A 16,506-nucleotide genomic window follows, 5' to 3' on the forward strand; every position below is an offset into this window, starting at 1 on the left:
ACTGGGTAGAACAAAACAAAAACAGAGCAAGAGCGGCCAGAGACGCTCCGAGGCAGCGGCAGAGGTTGAGGAGCGGGGAGCGGGTCAGCGGAGCGGGGACAGGTCAGCGGACCAGGAACTGGGCGAGCAGCGCCAGCGGCCCGACGGGTCAGTACCGGCGCGGCTCGCACGCTCGGGGGGACTGCGCCCTCTCCACAGCCCCGTCTCCCCTCGGCTGCAGCCGCACGTTGGGAGGGGGAGGGGGCGTGGAGGCGGCCGGGTCAGGTCTGGTCTGGTCCGGGTCGGCGGGGCTGGGGTGTCCGGCCGCCTCCTCCGAGCCCCGCCGGCCCCGCGGCGCCCGCCCCAACGCCCCGGGTAGCGGAGAGCCCACCCGGCCCCCTCCTCTGGGCTCGGGCCGGAGCGCGGCGGCGCGGGCCCGCCCCTCCCGGACCCCGGCTCCGCTGGGCCAGGCGCGCGGGGCGCTCGCCGCGGAGGGGCTCCTTCCCGCCCCCGCGAAGGCCGAGGTTTTATTTCCATGTGGGGGGTGGGCGTTGGGGGGCGCGTTTCTGGCCTGACGAGTCCTGAGGGAGGCTTGCGTCCTCCTCGCCCCCTGGCCGCCATGGGAGCCCTCGGAGGAGGCACCCCTCCTCGGCCCGGCCTCTCCAGGCCCGGCCCTGCGCCCCTTGCCCCGGTTCGGGTCGGGACTGGCGGCCGCGGGGGTCCGGGCCTGCGCCGCGGCGGGGTAGCGGGCCCGACGGCTGCCGTGGGGGCCGCGCTCTCGCCGGGGCGCGGGGAGGCGGACACGTGCCCGCCGCCGGCCCCGCGCGGACCGGGCTGCGCCTCTCCTGAGGCAAAGGGTTGTTTTGTTTTCTTTTTGGGGTGTGGGTTGTGTTTTTAGTTTAAATGAAATCTGCCGGAGAAGACAAAGACGGGAAGGGAGCCCCCTTTCTGTGACAAGCGCGCTGCGCTCGTTGCCTGGGCCCGCTTGGCGCTCCGCGGCCCCGCGAGCGGGTGGCTTTTGCGGGAGCTTCGGAACCGTTTGCTGCGGTCCATGTCGCCCGTCCCCAGCGTCCCGGTGAGACCGGGCCGCGTAGCCAGCAACCGAACGGCATCTCCGGAGAAAACCATTAAAAATGCAGCTTCCCGTGGAGAAGACAGTCACGCCCGTGTCTACTTATGTTTTACTGTTGAGTTTTAGAATGGTGGCATTCTTGCTATTGTAAGGCTTTTTTAAAAAAGGGGGGTGGGGACCGCTGCCCGAGGTGTTGTAAATGTCATGATTGGTATTTATGCCCTGACCTTTCCTTCACTATAGGTTTGTTCAATTCCCCAGCATCTCAGCAGGCGTCTTCGTATGGTACTTCCATTGGACTTTCTGTTGTAATAATAAGAGAAGTAGTTGCCAGGAGTGCAAAAAAAGAAGTGACAGCTTGGATAGTTCCTGTGTGCCCACTTTTGCATCATTGTGGCTAAATACGTTTAGCTGATTCTTTTAAGCTGCTAATGAGCTGTAATTGTAGCCCTGGAATGAATACAAATACGTACATTTCTAGCTAACATATGGACTGAACTTCAAAAATGGTCAGAGTGGATTATCAGGTATATAGAGGATCAGGAAGTAGGTATTTTTGTGGGTGGGTGGAGTCAGAAACGGAGGCTCTGTTTTTTAAGGAATGTTTGGCAGTTGAAGACTTCTGAGTGTGTATTTCTGTGAAACATTGTAGAAGTGAAAACGACGTTTAATTTCAGCCTTAATTTTGTCTAACATGTATAGTTTTGTTGTTGAAGCTTAAATTTGTAGTTTAGTATGAGGGCTGCGGGTTTAAATTTATTGATTTACATTTTCTTAATTTGGGGGCAAAAATGTTAAGTAAAGTGTGTGTGTGTGTGGGGGGGGGAACCCCACTGCTTTGAAGAAAGTAAAAACAGGGAACATATCTTTACCCTCCAAATGTCTGTGTTGCTATCAAGTATGACAGAGTTCTTGATTGCATTATCATTGCCTGAAGAAATAGGGCTATGTTTTTATGATTACTTACTAAAAACAAACTTGGTACCATATAGATGATATTCATTACCTGATAATATTCTTTGCCCAACTGAATGTGTTCTGTATAATAGTTTAAAATAAATATTTTTTAATGTTTGGAGAGCAGTATTTAAAAATTTGACATAACAGTAGGAGTCTATGTTTTAATAACTTTTCTCCTTTAACCCTAAAAAATAATCTTCCTGTAGTATAACTAAGATTTGGTATTGAATGTGTGCAAACAGTGCTGGATTCAGAAGATGGAGGTTCTAACCCTGGTTCTTTCACTGTGCAGCCTTCTCTTTCTGTGGACAGATCACCTGCCTTCTTAGAATCTGTTTAATTGTGTGTAAAGTGGAGTACCTATCTCAAGATTTCTGAGAGGTACATGAAATAATGCATGTAAAATATTTTTGAATTATAAAGGGCTTTGTAAACACCAGTTATAATGGTTTCATTTCCTTTGTTGGCTATGTTCTGTAGCAAGTACTTTCTTAGATTATACTTGCATCAAATATGAAAAAGACTTTAATGTAACTCGTGTAAAAATCTCATATACACATCATATGACATTTTCACTTGACTGTGACATAATTTATACACAGAAATGAAACAGATATGCCTTTTCAGCCATGAAGGATACTAAATGTTGAAATTTGCAAACTGTTTTGTTCTCATATCTTTATGTATCTCTTGTATATATTTTTAAGGTTATTTTTTTCTCCTAAATCCAGACTTTGTGGGAATTATGATATTAAAAGGTATTTATATAAAAACATGTTTTTTCAAAATATAACTGGAATGATGTCATCATTTTGTTAATTTCTGAAGCAACATGATAGCATCTTAGTAGACCAAGGATTATGTCATATTAAGAATTTATGATTGTAAGAAAAGACATTTAATTTTATTTTATAAAATAATACCCTTTTCTGGAGAAAAGGGTTACAAAATTGGAAGATGTTAAAATAGCATATATTGAAAAATTTAAAAATCAGTTTCACCTTTAAGTTCTAGGAGGCATCCATATATAATTATTCTAAAATGACATCTATTATTGGTTAAGTTATATGAGAAAAATACGCTTTTCTGTAGTTCATTAGTCATTTTCATTAATTTGTGCATTTTATGGCTTAAAGGAAGAGCACACTGCTGGTGAAATTATTGTAAATGATGGAAGGACTTATATGTAAACTATAAATACTTAAGTACTGTAAACCACTATTTGAATGATATTTACAGAGAGATAGATTCTGAAATCATATTTGGTTACACCTGGCAATAGTTTTCATGACAGTGTATCTTGATAGTCTTTCATATAACATTGAATTTATATCACTAAGTTAAATTGCCTAAATAAAAGATAACTGATTTCATTAAAACCTTCCAGCACTAGTAATTTTTAAGCCATTTTGAAATTAAGGTCTAATATAATGAGATGCTAATGTCATTGTACTCATTCCTTTTTAAAATAGGTAAGATTCTTTTTTCTAAAGTGTGTTTTACAGATTATAAAAATAATATCATTCTCCCAATCTCAAAGTTGTATAACAGTAATTATAGATACCTAGATGATGAAATGGCAGATATATCTGCCTTTAGATATGTTGTAGACTGAGAAATTACACAGACATGTGATATTATTGATTGACCAAAATGCTGTTGTTTGCATTTTGTAGTAGTGCTCATAATTCATTGGTAGCATACTACCCAGTATTCATTTATTTCAGATTAACTATGAGATCTGTTCCTAAAATATTAGAAGTGTGTGTGTGTGTGTACTCCTTTAACTTGAAGTAAACATGGATAGCAATATCTTTTAATGCCAAGTAATTTGGCACACCCAGAAATATGGAATTTTTTTTTTTGGACACAGATATAATGTGTCAAGAAGATCGAAACCAATTATTATTTAGGGTAAACTATATTTAAAAGTAAACAAATCACATGGAATATGTGGTTATTGTTATTTTTTTACAGTGTTAATTAAATTGAATTTACCTTGATTATATCAGTTTGGAAGATATTGAAACATTTTTTTTTTCTTTTTAAAGAAATAGATCCCAAAGGAAGACTTCCATTTGGTAATTTAATCAGTGCAAGTGAAATTAAGGAATAATGGATGTAGAAAATGAGCAGATACTGAATGTAAATTCTACAGGTAAGTATTCATATTTTGAACCTTGATTGTATTATGAGCAAGTTTCAGACCATACCAAATTTTATGAATACATAATATTAAAACCGTCTTTACTTTAAAAACCATCTTATTCATGCTATAAGAAAATTGGTCATGTTATTTTTTAAATCGAGTTTGTGATTCTTATTTTCATAGAAATTCATCACGTCCTTATTTTTCTGCCTATCTTTCCCATTCCATACTCTTATTCTATGCTATCCTCCTATATAATAAAACCCTAATATGCAAATCGATTGAACCGTGGAATGACCAGTCCCTATGACATGCACTGACCACCAAGGGGCAGATGCTCAACGCAGGAACTGCTTCCTGGTGGTCAGTTGTGCTCCCACAGGGGGAGCAACGCTCAGCCAGAAGCCGGGCTTACAGTTGGTGAGCACAGCAGTGGTGGCGGGAGCCTCAAGAGGGTGCAGGTTGGGCACCGGACCTCTAGTTTATACTAATAAAAGGGTAATATGCTAATTAGACTGGGAGACCTTCCAGGAGACCTGGACAAAGCCATGGTGGCAGGGCTGAGGTAGAGGCGGTAGAGGCCAAGAGGGGAGGGCATTTGTGGGTGATCAGGCTCGTGGGGGGAGGGGCCATTGGGGGTAAGCAGACCAGCTGGGGGACCAGTTGGGGGCAAGCAGGCCATCAGTGGGGGTCAGTTGGAGGTGATCAAGACAGCGGGGCTGGGGGGCAGTTTGGAGTGAGCAGGCCAGCCAGCAGAGGGGCAGTTAGGGGCGAGCAGGCCAGTGGGCAGGGAAGGTGGAAGGCAAGTAGGCTAGCAAAGGGGGTAGTTGAAGGTGAGCAGGCTGGCAGGGGAGGCAGTTGGGGGTGAGCACACTGGCATGGGGGGCAGTTGGGGGTGATCAGGCTGGTGGGGCATTTGGAGGCAAGCAGTCCGGCGATGGGGGTCAGTTGGGGGCGAGCAGGCCAGCAGGTAGAGTGGTTAGGGGCAATCAGGCAGGCAGGTAGGCAGGTGAGTGGTTACGAGCCAGCAGTCCCGGATTGCGAGAGGCATGTCCGACTGTCGGTTTAGGCCCGATCCCTGTAAACTGGCAGTAGGACATCCTTCGAGGGGTCCCAGATTGGAGAGGGTGCAGGCCGGGCTGAGGAATACCCCCTCCCCCGTGCATGAATTTCATGCACCAGGCCACTAGTTTATAATAAACCTTATTATCCAGAATGGAGAATAGTGCTCATTAATATTTTGCTCATTAATATTTTTCACATGAGCTAGTGATTTCTATAACATAAACTATTATTGGTATCTTGGATATCTTTCCTAACTAATAATTTATATTTTATAAATTACCTAAGGGTATTCTCTTTATTTTCCATCATACTTCAATAGCACATTATTATAAAGATGGGCTTTTTTTGAAATTGATGTCCAAATTACTTCAGACAACTTCAAATGTATTTCTAGCTTTCATTTTTAAATTTTTTTGGTGAGCCTATATTTTTTATTATTTTTTAAATTTACCTTTATTGTTGGAAGTATTACAGTTGTCCCCTTTGTTTGTTTGTGTTTTTTCCCATCGATCTCTGCCCCTCCTAGGCCTTCACCACTCTATAGTCTATGCCAGGGGTGGGCAAACTTTTTGACTCGAGGGCCACAATGGGTTCTTAAACTGGACTGGAGGGCCGGAACAAAAGCATGGATGGAGTGTTTGTGTGAACTAATATAAATTCAAAGTAAACATCATTACATAAAAGGGTACAGTCTTTTTTGTTTTTAGTTTTATTCATTTCAAACGGGCCGTAGTTTGCCCACAGCTGGTCTATGCTATGGGCTATGCATATATGCATATAATTTCCTCAGTTAATCACTCCCACCCCCACTCCTGCCTTTCCTCTGAAATTACTTAGTCTGTTCCATTGTATTTCTAGCCTTTAGAATAATCTTTGTAGAAAGTTGAGATTTTGAAATATTCCATATAGTGAGAGCTTTTTGTTAATATATTTTAGATAATTGTTTGCTTTATAACTTTAATAATTAAAATGATCATTTTTTGTAATTTAAATATATTTCACTTTTTAATGATACAGCTTCATTTTTTAATGACTTTAATTCACTGTTGTGTACAGGTATATAATTTTCTTTGATCTGACCACTTTGAAGTTGAAACTTCTTTGACATTTTGTACTTATTAATCTGATTTTAAGTGTGTTTGAAAATTATAATTGAAAAAAATTATTACAGTAATTAATAATTATTTTGGTGCTGCTATACACAATAGTTATATGGGTACTGTACTGTTTTTTTATGGTTATAAATGGGTATCATGTACTTCATTGAGGTGGGGATGGTAATAATACAGTATAAGAATATATTTCACATGTAGGTAATTGTTTTAAAATAATTTTACACATATTTAAAATGTATTGGTAACATTGGTTAATAACATAATTTTCAGGTATGTAAGATTACATAGTTCTATATCTGTGTACTTTATTGTGTGCTCTCCACCCAAAGTCTAGTCTTCTTCTGTTTATTTATTTGACCTCCTTTACCTTCTGGTAGCTACCATTCTGTTGTCTGTATCTGACTTTTATTTGCTACTTTTTGTTTTATATTCCACATATGAGCAAATTCATACTTTTTTGTCCTTTTCAGTTTGACTTATTTTACTTAGCATAATACTTTCAAGATCCATTTGTGTTATCATAAATGGCAATATTTCATTTTTTATGGCTGAGTAGTATTCCACTGTGTGTGTGGAATTACATCTGGTAATTATTTTTTTTCAGAACTGCCCAGTGTGATAACCACTCACAGTTATGAATAGACAAAGCACAGTTTATTCTTGTATTATTATTTATTAATTATTGCATTATTTATTTTTATTACAAATATAAACCTACTTTTGCCCACCCTTGTATATGAAAATATATTAAAATAGGTGAAAAGAAAAACTCAAGTGTGGGGAAGTATGTACTCCAACGGACAGTTTAAAGCATTTAATTATACTTCTAAGTCCTTTATTTTCTGAGCGAGTTTGGTGGTTCACCTTAATTCTATATAATAAAAGCCTAACATGCAAATCGACCAAACGGCAGAACTACCGGTCCCTATGATGCACACTGACCACCAGGGGGCAGATGCTCAACGCAGGAGCTGCCCCCAGCCTGCAAGCCCCAGGCCAGCCAAGACGGGTGCCAGCGGGGCCCCCCTAGCCCGAGCACCCTGCCGGTTCCCCCACAGATCGGCCCTGATTGCCGACCAGGCCTAGGCACCTTACCCATGCATGAATTTTGTGCATCGGGCCTCTAGTTGTAGAATAAAATCAGTATGTTACAGGTAGATGTTTAATGTTTTCTTCAACCACCAACTCCTACTTGAAACTCCATCTAATTTGAGTTCTGGTCCTTCTCTTTCTTCTTAATCTTTTTTTTTCTTTATTTACATTCCTTCTATGTTCATCCTGTCTCTTTGTTTGTCACTACTCTGCTGTACTCTAGCTTTGTATTTCCTATAATTACAATCATCTGAGATTCACATGTGGGTTTTATTCTGACCACAATCTGTTTTAGATATGTAACTTTTCTATGAAACATTTTCCATCTGTAAAATGAAGACAAACATCTTGATTATAGTTTTGTGAAGATTATAAACCATGTATGTGAAGTGCGTAGGGTAGAATCTGGTATTTAATAGGTAACAATAGTGATGGTAACGACAGAAGTTATAGTATTACTATTATGACTATTAGTTTATCTATAATGATGGTTATAGCCAACCTGGCTTCCTTTCCTAAAAATCTTTGCAAGGTATCATTTTACTTTTCTTGAATCTATTTTGTTTAAAAGCACGTTATTTTTTGGTTAAAGGTACTACTTTCTTATTTACCCCAAAGTTACTAACCTTTCCCTTTCCAGTTAGTTTGTGACTAAATTACCGCAACATTTTCTTAGCTGGTCTCCCACTTTATACTTTCTCTTTTTTCTAATACATTCTGTATTATTCTGCTAAATGAATCCTCCATTAGTAGGTCAGTAATGGTCACATATAGGTATATCATAATCCCCTCTATGGTACCAAATCTGAGCTCTAACTATATGAATGTGGAGAGGTCAGCAATTATTCTGGTGATGTAAGCAGGGACAAGATCAGAAATTACAAATTAATGAATTTACATTTTGACCCCATGAGAATACCTTCAAATGGTTTTCAGCAGGGGCATGTTTTAGAAAATGGTCTCCATGCAGTTTGGAGAATGGTTTGAGGACTGAAGGCATGGAGAATGTTTATGAGACTGATGAAGTAATTTGACATGATATTTGTTTCTAAATTTTTTGTTTTGTCAAGAATTATAAAGATTTTAACACATCTATGCTTTTTAAAGGTTGATTTAAAAAAATTCAGTTTCAACATATTAAAACATGTCAAAGCCCAGGCACACAGACTTGACACATCCTAATTACATTTGGAAATATTTAAAACCATCTGAGGACTTATACTCTGACTTGAGTTAGCCTAAGTGACAAAAACAACAACAACAAACCTTTGGCCTATGGGTAACTAATTTAGTAGTTTTCGGACTTACAAAGTTTTCAGAGCAAAGCTGACTGTGTCATTTGATCTGCACAGACATTTGGGTTGATAGTATGAAGGATACTCTACTAGGTGCTGAGGATACCAAGAAGTACAATTCCTCTTTTGAAGCTTATGACTTATTTGGAAAAGCAGGACTGCTATGTAAAAAAAGTGATTTTGGTGATGTGGTTAATGAATGATAAGAGTATTAGTATTATTGTTGGTAGAAGTGTGAGGAAAGTTTTTACAAAGGAAGTAATACTTGACCTATATCCTCAAGGATCTTGGTAACTAAAAGTGCAGTGAGGATGACATTCTAAACAGAAGACCACTGGGAACTCCAGATATGTTGCTATCTTTCAGGGGGTAATGTACAAATCTTATTAGTATATAGGCTGGAAGATTTTCAGAGGATGGCTAAGTAATATGGGTCAAGTTTGGAGAGATGAATTAGGACTTTATTTTTTTTTTAAAAAAATATATTTTATTGATTTTTTACAGAGAGGAAGGGAAAGGGATAGAGAGTTAGAAACATCGATGAGAGAGAACCATCGACCAGCTGCCTCCTGCACATCCCCCACTGGGGATATGCCCGCAACCCAGGTACATGCCCTTGACCGGAATCGAACCCGGGACCCCTCAGTCCGCAGGCCGACGCTCTATCCACTGAGCCAAACCGGTCTCGGCGAGATGAATTAGGACTTTAAATGATGGCTTTGAAAGCAAGCTTTATCTTTGAAAGCAATGAACAGTTCAACTCAATAATCATATGTGATCACATATTTGCCAGATTAGTAATATTTTCTAAGTATCTAATAAATCAAGAGATGTTTGGCAAGTTATTTAAATAATTTTAGCCTTAGTTTCCTTAACTGTATAAATGATGTAGTAAATAGATCTCACACTGTGGGTAAATGACAGTGTCAACACAGTGCCTGATAAATAATATTAGGCATTCTGTACATATTAGTTTATCTTTCTTCCAAGATCCTTAGTGTTATATCTTCAACTGCTTAGCTCTCTTATCTCACCAAAGTCTTAAGGTTTTATATTTGGTGTTTATATTAAGATAGATGGTATAACATGAGATAGCATGCTTTTAGTAAACTTTGTTCATTTTATATTCAATGCCTTAGTTTACTTTTGATAATGTGAAAAGTAATCCTAGTTAGTTGTCATTTAGATTGAACCATAAGAAATTGCCGATATGTGACCATGAGTGACCTACAAAGGTGGTAATTTCATGTGATTCAACCTAAGTTATTACTATAATTAGTATAACAGTAGATGGTTAAAATACTTACCTTTCTTCATTTTCCTCTTTAAGATCCTGATAACTTAAGTGACTCTCTGTTTTCTGGCGATGAAGAAAATGCTGGGACTGAGGACATAAAGAATGAGATAAATGGAAATTGGATTTCAGCATCCTCCATTAATGAAGCTAAAATTAATGCCAAGGCAAAAAGGCGCCTACGGAAAAACTCATCCCGGGACTCTGGCAGAGGCGATTCAGTTAGTGATAATGGAAGCGAAGCCATTAGAAGTGGAGTAACTGTACCAACCAGTCCAAAGGGAAGATTGCTAGATAGGCGATCCAGATCTGGGAAAGGACGGGGACTACCAAAGAAAGGTTGGTATATACCACATCCAAAGACATAAGTGGAAAAAAATATTGCCCGGTTTTTATACTACAATTTTCTTGTTTTATGAAATGAGAGATATTTAAACAATGATAACATAAGATTTGGGATTGTATATATATTTTTACATAGTACTAAACTGAGGGTCATACCACTTTTTAAGTTGAGGCATTTCAATTTTTCATGTTTGAGTAGATTTAGTTTTTTTGAGCAGAACTTTTATTATTTCCAGGAAGTTACACACTGACGTTTTTCACAGTTACAAATTATGCATGTTCTCTCTAACTTTGCTTGAAAGAAACAAGGTCAGGAATTCATCATACCTATTGTCTAAGGCAGGGGTGGGAAACCCTTTTTCTGCCAAGGGCCATTTGGATATTTACAAAATTATCAACTTAAAAATTAGCCTGCTATATTTGGTCAAACATTTAATTAGCTTACCCCTAATGCCTTGGCAGGGCCAGACCAAATTATACAGCATGAGGGCCGGACATTCCCCACCCCTGGTCTAATGAATCAAATTGTGGTCATTGTGAAGAATACATGATACATGTAAATTTGATTGGTAATATTATTCTCAGAATTTTAATTAGATTGCATAGATCTAGTTCCACGTTCTCTTTAGCTCTATCTTGGATAGTGGAGTAGAATTATCTGTTTCTCTGCTGTGTCTCTAGTGCTTGGAGTAGTGACTAGCTACATAGATACTGTACTTAAATATTTGTTGATGGGGGGGGGTCTGTCATCTTTTGTCTGTGGTAGGATTTTGATACAGTTTGGTGAGTTTACTAACTTCTGAATGGTGGCAACTTCAACTTATAGCCTATGGTTCTTGCAAAATGTTTTTGTCATATGTCCAAAATAGTTATTTTGTTGAATGGCTCTATAGCCATTGGTTGGATCAAAAATAGAAACTAATTCTCAGATTCTGTTTTGCTCTGGTGACAAGGATTATACTCTGGATATAAAATAAAAACCTCTAAAATATTGGTGATACTGTAAACTTCTTTAAAATTATTCAATATATTGAGCCTTATAAAAACATTCAGTTAATGTAGAAAAGCGACTTTGAAAGTTTCATTTGTTAAATTTCTACTGATCTGCTTGTGTATAGAAGTAGAGAGAAATAATGATCAGTGCTCTTAATGCTTAAAAAGCAATTATTTGTAACATTGCTAGTTGCAAAGTATAGTTTAATATGTACTTTTATATCTAAAGAGTATTTGACTTTAAAACATGATAGTGGTCATGGTGTTTCTTTGGTAATTAATTTCTTCCTTATTGAGTTTTCTATGCCACATTGTACTGGCTCAACTTATTTTCTTTTTGTGTTGATCTCAAGAAATGCCAAATAAAATTTAGAGCTAAATTGAAATATCACTTTCTTTGAGGTCCCCAATATAGTTTTTTTTTGTGTGTGTGTGTGTGATCTTTTTGTTTGGCTTTTATTTTAAAGCAGCTGCCTTTTTAGTTTTAACTTTATAAACTATTTCAACTTGATGTTCCTAAGTAGATTATAAAGTATCTAATCTTTACTGAAAAAGCAGTGATCAGAATAAAAAGAGGTTTAAAGTATAAGTCTCAACTGGAAAAAATAAAGTAAAATACAATTTTTTCAGCTGTTACTTTAAAATATGTTTTATTGATTTTTTTTTTTTAAGATAGAGGAAGGGAGTAGGGAGAGAGAGAGATAGAAACATCAATCAGTTGCCTCCTGCATTCCCCATACTGAGGATTGATTCCCAACCCCTGTATATGCCTTGACTGGGAATTGAACTAGCGACCTCTTGGTGCATGGGTCACTGCTCAGCCACTGAGCACACTGGCCGGGCAGCTGTTATTTTTAATTAACTTCTGAACATGAAGAGTTTTTTCAAATTTCTCTTTGCTTTTTCAATTCAAAACTTTCCAGGTGGTGCAGGAGGCAAAGGTGTTTGGGGTACACCTGGGCAGGTATATGATGTGGAGGAAGTGGATGTGAAAGATCCTAACTATGATGATGACCAGGTATCTGTGTTTTTGCTTTTTTAACATATGTTTTAATACTTACACACTTTTTTGATCTCATGTTCGTTGTGTACTCATATGTTTGTCAAGTCATGTTCTATGTCTGTGTTTATCATCTACTAGAGGCCCAGTGCACAAAAACTTGTGCACTCGGGGAGGGCGGGTCCCTCAGCCCAGCCTGTGCCCTCTCGCAGTCTGGGACCCCTCAGGGGATGACCACCTGCTGGCTTAGGCCCGCTCCCCAGGAGATTGGGCCTAAGATGGCAATCAGACATCCCTCTGGCAGCCCGGCAGCCATCGGGGGATGTCCACTTGCCAGCGGGGAGCAGGCCTAAACTGCAGTTGGACATTCTTAGCGCTGCTGAGGAGGCGGGAGAGGCTCCCACCACCACCGCTGTACTGGCAGCCATCAGCCTGGCTTGTGGCTGAGCAGAGCGCCTCCCATGTGAGAGCGCCCTGACCACCAGAGGGCAGCTCCTGCATTGAGTGTCTGCCCCCTGGTGGTCATGTGTGCCATAGTGACCAGTCATTCCCAGTCCTTCTGCTGTTAGGGTCAGTTTGCATATTACCCTTTTACTATATAGGATAGAGGCCTGGTGCATGGGTGGGGGCCTGCTGGTTTGCCCTGAAGGGTGTCCCGGATCAGGGTGGGGGTCCCACTTGGGTGCCTGGCCAGCCTGAATGAGTTGATGATGGCTGTTTGCAGCTGGTCACACCCCCTTCAGGGTGGGGGTCCCCACTGGGGTGCCTGGCCAGTCTGGGTGAGGGGCTGAGGGCCGTTTTCAGGCTGGTGGGTGACTGAAGCTTCTAGCCTCTCCTTTTTTTCTTTTCTTTTTTTATTCTGGGATTTATTTACCTTCTATGGCTGTCACTGGAACTGAGAGCTGGCTTTAGCTCTGAGACCTCAGCTGCTGAAAGCAGGTATCTGGGGTGTTTGGCTTCTATAATTAAAACACTGTTTCAGCTCCAGCTCTGAGGGCTGAAAGCAGGTTTCTGGGGATTGTTTAGCTTCTATAATTGCAACATAGTTGCTTAGAGTGCAAGCTCAGAGGCCGGCAGCAGCAGGCGAGGAACCTTGGCTTCCTTCTTCACTGGAGCAAGCAAGCCTCCTGTTTGCTTCAGCTGTCTGGCTGCCGGCCGCCATCTTGGTTGGCAGTTAATTTGCATATCTCGCTGATTAGCCAATGGGAAGGGTAGCGAAGTTATGGTTAATTACCATGTTTGTCTATTAGATAGGATAACTGTCAAGTCATATGTATATGATTATATATACTAATGTGTGTATGTAATTTATGACTGACTATATATGTATATAGGCACACACATTAATATATGCATGTAAGTCATTTATTTACTCAGTACCTTCAGATTGTTAGGTTAATTTTAGATTAGAAAAAAACAAGATAACGGATAGTAATCTATATATATCAAAGCCTAAGGGACCGGTACAACCAGTTGACCGAACGACTGGTCAACTGATCGCTATGGTACACTGACCACGAGGGGGCAGACGCTCAATGCAGGAGCTGCCCCCTGGTGGTCAGTGCTCTCCCATAGCCAACCTCCCACAGCCGGCCAACCTCCTGCAGTCCCTCCCCCTGCTGGCCAGCCCTGATAGGCCCCAGTCGCTGGCTAGGCCGAGGGACCCCACTCTTGCCTGAATTCGTGCACCGGGCTTCTAGTGTATACATAATTTTTTTTCTTTTTTTTTTTTTAAAAAAAATATATTTTATTGATTTTTTACAGAGAGGAAGGGAGAGAGATAGAGAGTTAGAAACATCGATGAGAGAGAAACATCGATCAGCTGCCTCCTGCACATCTCCTACTGGGGATGTGCCCGCAACCCAGGTACATGCCCTTGACCGGAATCGAACCTGGGACCTTTCAGTCCACAAGCCGACGCTCTATCCACTGAGCCAAACCGGTTCCGGCCTTAATTTTCTTTTGGTTACTGAAGTGAATCAAAAATAGATCTTCACAAATTTACTTAAGATTATCGAATTGTTTTTCAGTAAGTTCTTTTGAGTTAATTTAGTTTCTATAGTAATGAGAATTGAGAAGAATATATAATTTTTAAATATTAGTAAAGACATAAATATTAAACGGCTTTTATATATTGCTGTTTAAGTTGTTGAGTTTGGTAACTTTGAAACATGGATCTTTTTTCTAGAGGTAGTGCTGAGAATATAAAATTTTCATAGATTTTCTAATGAGTTTACATATATTATCCTTTTACTGGAAAATTTCTAACTTATCCCATAGTAGAATAGTATAATGAACCTACTTGTACTCATCTCCTAGCTTTACCAACTTTAATAATTAATAACTCATGGCCAATCTTTTTTCATCATGTACCTCCATTTACTCTTCCTGTTGTGTCTGTTCCTCTTCCCCACCCCCCTACAGCTCTGGATGAAGATAAGTTGTATAAGATAAAATGTGATAAAAATTTTAGACAGGAATTTATCAGGGTATATGGTAGTTTGTTTTTGTTGTGTATTGTTTACTAGTATATGTATGTACTTAACTATTTTAACTAACAGTTGGATGCAGAAATATTTCTAAGAGAACATGAAAAAATATATTTTAAAACCAGTAGGACTCAAATACTATAGAAACTTTGCTAAATATTCTAGGTTTGATATATAATCTTTCAAATTTATGTTGTTAGGTGGAAGCCAGTCACAAGTTACATATAAACATTTCAGGGATTTTTGCATAGCAGAAGGGGGTTACTTCTTTGTGAAATTTCAGTTTAATAGTGCTTTTCCCTTAGAAAATTTTTTGTCACTACAACATAGATTTTTGTTATTAGGAGCATTATTGTGATATACTAATCATGAAGGCTTTGGTTCCTGCTTCGTTTTTTTAAAAAGTGAAGTTATAATGAAAATGCTAGATAAGATAGGAAGTCATCTTAAAAATTTTTGGTCACCAAAGGATTGGTTTTGTGAGATATAAAGAATTAACAGAAGATAATGGTGGGGGGAGAGGTTGGAAGCACGTCATATTTGCTGTGGTTAGTGGTTCTAATCTGTGTCTTGGTTATTATATTTAGATTTTTGTAAAAGAACAGATTAAATTCTTATATAAGTGATCAAAGCATATAGCATGTCTTCTTTCCCAGAATTGGGATTACTAACCAGTTGAAATATAAAATTATCAAACAATTTCAATTTATCTGAATATTTTGTTCTTTAATTTATAACTCTTTCTCCCCTTTCCCTTCCCAGGAGAACTGTGTTTATGAAACTGTAGTTTTGCCTTTGGATGAAACAGCATTTGAGAAGACTTTAACACCAATCATACAGGAATATTTTGAGCATGGAGATACTAATGAAGTTGCGGTAGGCTTAAAGTTGCAATTGCAATTTATTTCATTTAGGAGAGAAAACACTATTAAAAGCAAAACATAACTAGAATGATCTTGGATCACTGAATAAGTGTAAGAATATTCTTTTGTATAAATGAATTTTTAACTAAGAAATGGAGTAAAATTTCATGAATTTAGATTAATTCTTACCTATTTTGGATCTGATGAGGGCTATGTGCCATTTCCTTCCCTGAAAAATGACACAACACGATATTTTTATAATTTTTATAATTACAAAGTATTTTTTAAATAGATAGTTTATAAAGTATAATTTTAACTTTATTCCAACATTTAAAACAATAATCCCACTTAAAAACAATCTTTTAAGATCTCATTTTAAACTTTATATGAAAGTATAAAGTAAATTTTTGTGCACAGAGAAAGCTTTGAAGAAGATCAGAGTGTAAACAGTTTATTATGATAATGTGAAATGAATTTCTCCATAAATGCTTATAAAGCAATATTCTTACAAGTAATGTTAATGTATTATAAGGGAGAGGATTAGTTAACTCCTAACGCCAACTTTTGTAATATTATGTGGATTAATAAACTATTTTAGATTTAATTCACATTTTTTAATTGATTTTTAGAGAGAGAGAGAAAGGGAGAGAGAGAAAACAGCAATTTGTTGTTCCACTTATGCACTCATTTGTTGGTCCTGGTATGTGCCCTGACCCAGAATAGAACCTGAAGCCCTGGTGTTATCAGAATGAAGCTCTAACCTACTGAACTACCTGGCCTGGCCTGTAATTCACA

General features: G+C 39.0%; 1 protein-coding gene across 1 annotated transcript in view; it reads left to right on the top strand.

Moving 5' to 3' along the window:
* The window catches only part of PDCD4 (programmed cell death 4), a 27,943-nt gene continuing 11,437 nt past the window's right edge, over positions 1–16,506 (top strand). The window contains exons 1-5 of the mRNA XM_081104643.1: positions 1–147; positions 4,063–4,169; positions 10,058–10,360; positions 12,283–12,377; positions 15,611–15,724. Of these exons, the coding sequence (XP_080960769.1) occupies positions 4,127–4,169; positions 10,058–10,360; positions 12,283–12,377; positions 15,611–15,724 (555 nt within the window). The 5' untranslated portion in view covers positions 1–147; positions 4,063–4,126. The remainder of the gene's footprint in view (positions 148–4,062; positions 4,170–10,057; positions 10,361–12,282; positions 12,378–15,610; positions 15,725–16,506) is intronic.

Source organism: Myotis nattereri (genome assembly GCF_964212035.1).
Source record: "Myotis nattereri genome assembly, chromosome: 13".
Lineage (NCBI taxonomy): Eukaryota > Metazoa > Chordata > Mammalia > Chiroptera > Vespertilionidae > Myotis > Myotis nattereri.